Genomic DNA, 9,706 nt, shown 5'->3' with positions numbered 1-9,706 from the left:
TGTATGAAAAACAAGGGCTTTCCAGCTTCTCTGGGAAGTAAGGCATGAGATGCAAAGGGGAAGCACGGTTTCTTTCCAGGCAGCACGTGCTGGGCTTCGCTGTCTTGCACTGGAGAGGTGTGAAACAGAAGGTAAAAATGCAAAACAGAAGGGCAGGGCAGGGCTTCAGAGGTTCCCGCTCCGTGCTTTCTTTCTCCCCTGAGCCCACACTGCCTGCCTCCCTTGCATTAGCACAAAAGCACCAACATCTGAGTCCAGCGATGTTGTTTTTAAACAGTCATTAAATTATTTACAGAGAAAAGTGTGTTGCTTTTTGAAGGCTTCTGAGGAAGGTTTGAATTATCATCATTTCTATTATTCAAAAAGCCAAGTAACAAGCCGACTTGGATCTCCCCAGAAAGGCTAAGTCTGGGGGGTACTTGCAGGCCCTAATCCGCACAGGGGCTCTCCTAGAGTAACAAATGGGACATCGGCATGACCTCTCTGTGGAGGGCCTCTGTGACATGCGGTTGTCACTGCAGACCTCTGCAGAGGTGACCTCCCCAGAGACAAGAGACCTCCCAGAGCAGCACTGCTGCCTGGGTAAATGGGGACATCCAGGAGGCCAGCTCCAAGCCTCACCCTACAGATAACTCAGTCCCACCCTGGTCACAGGCACATGGGGCACTCCGCATGGCAGTTGTGGGAAAGTGGCCAAGAACACGAGGTTCAACCAGCCATGGTTTCTCTAAGATCTGCCTCAGGATTGTCACATGCTAAGCACTCCACTTCCCCATGCCTGCAAGCACCCCACAAGTTCCCAGACACACACATACTACACAGGTCATACATAGTCATGCACACGCCATACTACACAGGTCATAGTCATGCACACAACACACTACACTACACACATACCACACACATAACACCACACACATCACAAACACACACACCACACATGCATGCACACACACCCAGTCAGACTCATCACACATACACACATGCATCACGATACACTCTGCACTCGTACAACACACATCCATCAGACACATACACAAACATAGCACACACGCACAAACATAGCACACACACACATCATACATTCACAAATAGCACAAATATGCACTGAGCCAGGCCTCATGGAGGTCCAGCAAAGGTTACTGGCTCTCTCCCAGCTTCGCATGAGCCCTTCCTCGCCCAGCAGCCTGCCTGCACCTACCTCCCGCCTGCAGGAAGGGCTCTCCCCAGCTCTCTCCGCCAACTGACTCCACAAATCCTGGGAGGCAAACCCAATGGGGCCCTTCAGATGCAGGCCGGTTCACTTCCCAGTGCCCAGCCTCTGTGTGAGATGTCCCTGGTGACTGAGAACAAGAGGCCATGTGGGATAAAGCCAGCAGGAACTGCTGAGCATCCAGCACCAGCAGGGCCTCCACAGGGGATTTCCCTCCCACCTCCCTCTGCTGCAGGTGGCCTCCCTGAGCTGCACCCCTATCGTGCCATTTCCAGATGGTGAACAACACTTGCACTGCAGTTTTTCTCCTCGGAAATCCCCACAGCTCCCACTACAGAGCCGTACACAAAAAATATCTTCAACAGGTGAATAGGGAAGAATTAAGGTGCAAAATGAGAACCATTAAATACATACTTGCAAGGCATTTCTCTTAAAAGGTACTAGCGCGAAGATCCTTAAAGATTTGCATCCACCATTATTGCAGATGACTATTCAGATGTTGTGGGCAGACATATTGTTTTATAAAAGTATAAGAATGAACTCTGACGATGGCTTGGGAATATATTGGTCTAATATCCACTTCTCTGTCTCTTCCAGGGTCAGAAATCTTGGATAGAGAAAACCTTTTGCAAACGGGAATGTATCTTTGTAATTCCTAGCACAAAAGACCCTAACAGGTAAATTGGGAGCCACGATTAAGACATTATCCAAACCAGTGCTTGTCTACCACTGTTCTCGTGTTTGTAGGAGGCAGAAAGAGGAGTCCAAAGGTGTGGCCAGTATCCATTCCCCATGGGAGTCCCTAACTAGGGAGTCACTCAGGTTCCTTGTTACTCAATTAACATGCAAATAGCTTCAGCGTCTGCCACTCACCCTAATGCGAAACTCTCATGGCCAAATGGGCCTACATCATTACTCTTAGTCTCAGCAAGATCAAGGAGTTGAGGGCTTTCAACAGGGTTCCAGGATATTTTCCAGGCCTCTTCAATAGAGTTTCATAATGTATTTAGATGAAAAGAAATTTTCGTCACAGGAAAGATCTGAGCGATTGAATGAACTAGCCATAACTTTATTAAAGCATTTGGCTTGTGCACAAAACCCCAAACAATTTTATTCACTGACATGAAAATGCATCTGTTATAAGCTGAACAGAGGCCTTGTAAAGTCATGCAAGCAGAGATTAATTTAGCTAAAATGTCTCATCTCTAAGGGCAAAAGCTGTGAGACTGAGTCTGGGGGAAGAAGAACAATTTATCCATATATTCATCCAATATGAAATTCATGCAGATAGAATCATGACACAGAAGTACACACTCTTCAAGATCACCTGGTTCAAATTTGTTTCACACACGCAGTCACAGTCCTTCCACATCCCCAAGCTGCCCCTTAACCCACACCACACTGCAGATTCTCCTCCCTGTTTAAACCCCAGTGATTGCCCTCCGAGGTAAAAAATGCCATTATGAAACAATGCCAACAGTCACAAAAATCTCCCCTTTGTTGCATCCACATGTCCCTTCTTATTTCAATGGCACACAGGCCATCCCGGGAACTCTCCGTGCCAGCACTGCACTCCTCCATGAAGCCAGATATCCAGGCAATAGAGGGCAAAAGGTGCTTCTGGGCTCACATACAAGCCTTCTTGATGCACTCCATGCAGTCCCCAGCATGGATTTTTAAAAAAAGGATGAAAAAAACAACCATTTAAAGCCTTGGAAATGATCCCAAAGACAAACGGCAAGTAAATAAATATCTTTAGAGAAAGCCAGCAAAAATTCAGTAAGAAAGGCTAGAGTCTGTGGGATCTGAACCAAGAGTTTCCTCCCTCCCCTTGCCCAGCTCAGCAAGATGGAGACTCTGCTCCAGACTGCTGCAGCCAAGAACACAGAGCTCCCTCTCCACCAGCTCCCAGTCAGGGGGCTTTCTTCCAGGGAGGAGCAGGATTTCAGCATTTCTCATCCTGTCCCCTCCCACCTGTTGCTGAGGCTAAGTCCTGGATGAATGCAGTTGAGAGAGAGGGGCTCCCTTCTTCCACCCGCGCCCCACTCATGTAAGCAGCAACCACAGAAAGTGAGAGTGGTTATGCTGGCTTCAGACAAAACATACTTTAAAGCAAGAAAATGTAACTAGAGATATTAAGGACATTTTATAATGATAAATGGGACAAACCATCAGGAAATTATAACAAATATAAACATATATGTGCCTAAAACAGCACCAAAATGCATGAAGCAAAACTGACATAAAGAAAGGAAGAAGGAGACAATTCAAGATGACAGTTGGAGACTTCAATACCCCACTTTCAATAATGGATAGATCACCTAAACAGAAGACCAACAAGGGAATAGAAAGCTTGAACAACATCATAAACCCATTAGGCTTAACAGATAGCTATAGAGCACGCCACCCAATAACAATAGAAAACACATTCTTCTCAAGTGCATATGGAACATTCTCCAGAATAGACCATGTGCTAGTCCATTAAAAAGCCTCAATATACCGAAAAGGATAAAAATAATACAAAATATGTCCTCCAACCATAATGAAATAAATTTAGAAATAAGAAATCAATAGGAGGAAAAAAATTGGAAACTCATAAATATGTGAAAATTAGCACACTACCAAATCACCACTGGGTTAAAGAAAATGTCAAAAGGTAAATTAGAAAATACTTTTAGATAAATGAAAATGAAGACATAACAAACCAAAATGTGGGAATGCAGGTAAAGTAGTGCGGACAGGGAAATTTATACCTGTAAATACCTATATTAAGAAAGATCTTTAATAAATAACATAACTTTCTACTATAAGACACTGGAAAAAGAAGAATAAACTAAACTTAAAACAAGTAGAGGGAAGGAAATAATGATTAAAGTGGAAATTAATGGAAAAGAGAATAGAAAAGTAGAGCAGTTCAATGAAATTAAAAGCTCTTCTTTAAAAAGCTCAACAAAACTAACATATCTTTAGCTAGAGTCATAAAAGAAGAGAAAGATAAGACTCAAATGACTAGAATCAGAAATGAAAGAGGGAACATTACCACCAACCTTATAGAAATGAGTATAAAAGAATACTATGACTTATATGCAAACAAATTAGATAACTTAGATGAAATGGGAAAATTCCGAGAAATATACAAACTGCCAAAACTGACTCAAGGAAAAGTGTACAATCTGAACAGGTCTATAAGGAGTAAAGAGATAGGATTAGTAATTTAAAAAACTGCCCAAAGAAAAGCCCAGGCCCACATGGCTTCTTTGGTAAATTCTAAAAAACATTTAAGGAAGAGTTAACACCAGTTCTTCCCAAACTCTTCAAGAAAATAGTGGAGAAGGCAACATTCCCCAACTCATTTAATGAGGCCAGTACTACCCAGAAACCAAACTAGACATAGACATTACAAGATAGAAAACTATAGATCAATATCTCTTATGAATATAGATGCAGAAATTCTGAACAAAATACTATCAAACCAAATCCAGCAACATATAAAAATAATGATACACCACGACCAAGCAGGATTTATCCCAGGAATGTAAAGTTGGTTTGCATTAGAAAAATAATTAATGTAATATAGCATATCAATATGGTAGAAACAAAAATCACACGATCTTCTCAATAAGCACAGGAAAAGACTTGGATAAAACTCAACACTCTTTATAAAAAATCACTCAGAAAACCAGGAATAGAAGGGAACTTCCTCAACCTGGTAAAGAACAGCTATGAAGAATCCACAGTTAACATCAGACTTAATGGTGAAAGATTGAATGCTTTCCTCCTAAGATTAGGAACAAGATAAGGATGTCCTCTCTCACTACTTCTATTCAACATTTTAATGGAAGTACAAGCCAAAGCAATTAAGTAAGATAAAGAAAGAAAGAAAAAGTATCGAGATTGGAAAGAGAGAAGTAAAACTCTCTGTTTGCAGATGACATAATCTTACACATAGAAAAATCCTAAGGAATCCACCAAAAAATATTAGAACTAATAAATGAATTCAGCAAGGTTGTGGCATATAAGATCAATACACAAAAATCAAGTGTATTTCTATACACTTGCAATGAACTGTATGGAAATGAAACTGACAACATAATTTATATATAACTGCATCAAAAAGAATAATAGGAGGATTCACATTTTCTGATTTCAAAACTTAGTACAAAGCTACAGTAATAAAAGGACAATAATACTGGCATAGGACAGACAGATAGACAAATGGAACAGAATTGACAGTCCAGAAATAAACCCACACACCTATGGCAAATTGATTTTTGGCAAGGGTGAAAAGTACTTTCAAAGGGGGAGTAGTAGTCGTCTCTTCAGCAAATGGTGCTGGAATAACTGGACAGCCACATGCAAAAGAATAGACTTGGACCCTTACCTCATGCTATCTATAAAAGTTAACTCAAAATGGACCAAACACCTAAATGTCAGAGCTAAAACTATAAAACTCTTAGAAGAAAATGTAAGGGTAAATCATGACCTGGGATTTGGCAAATGATTCTGAGGTATGACACCAAAAACATGGACAACAAAAACAAAAACAAAAAATTGGCTTTACCAAAATTCAACACTTTGTGCTTCAAGGGATGCTATCAAGAAAGTGGAAAGACAACCCACAGAATGGGAGAAAATATTTGCAAATTATGTATCTGATAAGCGACTTGTATCCAGAATACAGAAAGAGATCCTACAATTCAATAATTAAAAAAAGATAAATAACCCAAGTTTTTTAAATGGGCAAAGGAAATGGATAGACATCTCTCCAAAGAAGATATACAAATAGTCAACAAGCAAATGAAAAGATACTCGATGTCCTTATTCTTCAGGGAAATGCAAATCAAAACCACGATGATATACTGCTTCACAATCAGTCAGAAGACTAGGATGAAAAGGTAAGAAAGTGTGTGGGAGAGGATATGGAGAAATCAGAACCCTCAGACACTGCTGGTGGAAATGTACAATGATACGGCCACCTTGGAGAATAGTTTGGTGGTTCTTCAGAAGACTAAACATAGAGTAACCATATGACCCAGCAATCCCATTCCTAGTGTATACCCAAGAAAAATGAAAACATTTATCCACTCAAAAACTTGTTAACGTAAATATTCATAGCAGCATTATTCATAACAGCTGAAGAGTGCAAATAGCCGAAATGTCCATTAAATGATAAATAGATGAACAAAATGTTCATCTGTTTATACATGAGAATATTATTCAGCCATAAAAGGGAGTGAAGTACCAACACATGATACAATATGGATGAACCTTGAAAACATGCTAAGAAGCTGGTCTCCAAAGACCACATATTAGAGGACTGCCTTCATATGAAGTGTCTAGAACATGGAAATCCACAGAGATAAAAAGTAGACTTGTGGTTGCTTATGGCTTGGGGAGGGGTGCACAGGTAGATAGATGGTGGTGAAAAGGAAGATAACTTAAAGTATGCCATGCCAAGTTTCTTTTTGAGGTGATGAAAATGTTCGAAAATTAACTGTGATGATGATTGCACATATCTGTCAATACTAAAAACCATTTAATCTCTCTCTCTATATATATATACACACACACATACACACACACACACACACACACACACACACATATATATATATATGCTTTTTTTTTCTTTTTTCTTTTTTTTTTTTTTTTGAGATGGAGTCTCACTCTGTCACCCAGGCTGGAGTGCAGTGCCACAATGCCAGCTCATTGCAAGCTCCGCCTCCGGGATTCAAACAATTCTTCTGCCTCAGCCTCCCAAGTAGCTGGGATTACAGACGTGCACCACCACACCCAGCTAATTTTTGTGTTTATGGTTGAGACAGGGTTTCACAATGTTGACCAGGCTAGTCTCGAACTCCTGATCTCAAGTGATCCATGTGCCACGGCCTCTGAAAGTGTTGGGATTACAGGTGTGAGCCACTACGCCCGTCCTGAATCATATACTTGAAATGTGTTGATTATGGATTACATGAATTATATCTCAATAAAAGAAAAAAGAGAGAGAAAGAGAAAGAAAAAGAGGGAGGGAGGGAGGGAAGATGGAAGGCCATCAGAAGGAGGGTGAGAGGGAGAGAATGAGGGAAATGGTGAGGGAAAAGAAAAAGGAAAACAAAAAGGAAAGACAAGGCAGGGAGGAAGCCCCAAGGCTGGCCCCATGGGAGCACAGAAGGCCTCCTGGCAAGGGCCCTGCACATGTGTGTTACACACGTGCACACACTCACACATCTAGCTTAGTAAAGATATCCTCTCTAGTCCCCAAGCCGACTCCATTCTCAGTTCTTCCACCCCCAGCTCTCCCACCCCATTTGCTAGGGTGCACAGCTGCCCACACAGGCTCCTGGTGGGTCCAGGAACAGACCTGTCCTCCATGCCTTTCCTGGATTCCATCTCCCTGAAGACATCACTCCAGGCTACTGCAGTTCTTCCTAATGTTTTCAAGTTTTTGGTGGGCCCAGTCCACTCAAAACAGTGGCAGCCAAAAATGATAGCGTAACAGATGAAATCCTAGGCACACTAGGAAAAGAAGCTGGCACAAAGCCAGGGAACATGTTCAGAGAAGACTAGAAAGCCAGAGTCCAGGGAGGCCATGAGAGGTTGGCTGGGTTTTGGGAGAGATGCTGTAGAACTAGAAGATCCCTGATGTTGGGGCAGGTTATGGCCCAATGGGCCATCTGTCCAAGGCAGAAAAAGACATATTGGTCACTTTTTGAAATAGCCTTTTAGCATTACTTGGGTGGAGAAATGTTTTACTAAGGTACGGAACAATTCAACAATATGGAAAAATTTGTCTGACACCTAAGTAAGTAATTTTAGAACTTTGGGAGGCCAAAGCAGGGATCCGCCTGCTTCAGTTTGAGACCAGCCTGGGCAACATGGCAAAATCTGTCTCTACTAAAAATAAAAAACCAGCTGAGCATGGTGGTGCATGCCTGTGGTCCCAGCTACTTGGGAGGCTGAGGTGAGAGGATCACCCGAGCTTGGGGAGGTCCAGGCTGCAGTGTGCTATGATAGCGCCACTACACTCCAACCTGAACAACAAGAGAAAGAAAAATCTGGAAGGTCAACTCTGTGTTCAGAGGGCATGTCTATACTTTGTCACAGAATGTTCAGTACTTGACGTTTATACTGATGTTATCAAGACATCAAAAAGTTAAAATATTTTCAGAAAGAAAGAGCAACCATCCAATGTGTCTAAAATCAACTGGCATATAAAGAGATGTGCACTGATTGTCTGGAAAAGGCTGTCAGATGGGGCATTTCTGTCCCTAATAAAGCTGGCTTTCTAAAGTGTTAGTAGGCTCCTGTTTGGACCCAACTCACCTGTTGAGGTTAATTCATCTTTGCTAATAAAGGGGAAAGGGGGAGATTGTTGTAGAAAGACCCTGCTTTGCCTTTGTTTTCAGGTGTTGCTGTGGCCAGTTCACCAACCAGCATATCCCCCCTCTGCCAAGTGCAACGCCCAGCAAAAATGAAGAGGAAAATAAACAGGTGGAGACTCAGCCTGAGAAATGGTCTGTTGCCAAGCACACCCAGAGCTACCCAACAGATTCCTATGGAGTTCTTGAATTCCAGGGTGGCGGATACTCCAATAAAGCCATGGTGAGAAAGGCATTCAGACATGGTGCCCCTAGGATCACAGCTTTCATTGGCGGCCAGTCTCCCAGTCCCAGACTGCAGACACCTGGTCTCCTTCATGGCTATGGCTCAATCTTCCTAGATATTTCACTGAAAAACCAAGAGATTTATCTGTGCACATGGCTTTTAGCCATGAGGCTTGGAAACTGGACACCATTGTAAAGAACATCTAGTGTCCCGTAAATCCATACCGAACCTCTGAATCCACAAACCAGGCTCTGGCCCAACCCTGCAAACACACTCCATTGCTCCATCTTCAGTAATGAAAGACAAATTCCTTTTTCTAATAACTGTGGACCTGCAGCCCCCTTAGATATGTTGAGAGTCTTCGGAAATATTTTCCTCTGAGGTCTGTCCACAGCTTCCCTGGGCCTGCACTCAGCTGGCCTGAGAAGGACCAAGGTCCCTCACATTTGCATGTAAACAGAGAGTGCCCTCTGCCTTTCCAACGAGCCCTGCCAGAGTGGGGGAGTCTTCAGCTCTGTGATCCATTCCAGCTCACTCTGAATTACACTCCTACATGCCCAGTCACAACCTTTTTGCAATTTCATTGTATTTCACTGGCCCAACATCATCGTTAAAATAAAATTTAGTTGTGTTCCAAATGCTGCAATATACAGTCTTCTGAACTGGCTCCCTACATATTAGCCCAGACACAAAGAAGCAGTTCATAGAAGACAAGGCATCTGAGCATTATTAACCTCCTCCTCACTTTGAAGAGAAGGTCAGGTTCACATGTGGGCCCATGATCCCCTGTCCCATTTACTCAACAACATCCTCATCCAACTTCTTGGGCCACTGTTCCAGCTAAGCCAGCTTTGGAACCTATTCCTCCAAGGTTAGGATTGCCAGATA

General features: G+C 42.4%; 1 protein-coding gene across 1 annotated transcript in view; it reads left to right on the top strand.

Annotated features, from left to right (window-relative positions):
* Window positions 1-1,786: 1,786 nt before the first annotated feature.
* Window positions 1,787-9,706, top strand: part of TRPM1 (transient receptor potential cation channel subfamily M member 1) — a gene marked incomplete at its 5' end in the record, with an annotated part of 74,411 nt that continues 66,491 nt past the window's right edge. Inside the window, 2 exons of the mRNA XM_073011945.1 lie at window positions 1,787-1,890; window positions 8,620-8,815. Coding sequence (XP_072868046.1) covers window positions 1,787-1,890; window positions 8,620-8,815 — 300 coding nt within the window. The remainder of the gene's footprint in view (window positions 1,891-8,619; window positions 8,816-9,706) is intronic.

This window comes from Chlorocebus sabaeus, chromosome 26 (assembly GCF_047675955.1).
Source record: "Chlorocebus sabaeus isolate Y175 chromosome 26, mChlSab1.0.hap1, whole genome shotgun sequence".
In the NCBI taxonomy this organism is placed as follows: domain Eukaryota; kingdom Metazoa; phylum Chordata; class Mammalia; order Primates; family Cercopithecidae; genus Chlorocebus; species Chlorocebus sabaeus.
This window is presented reverse-complemented; position numbering and strand designations above follow the sequence as displayed.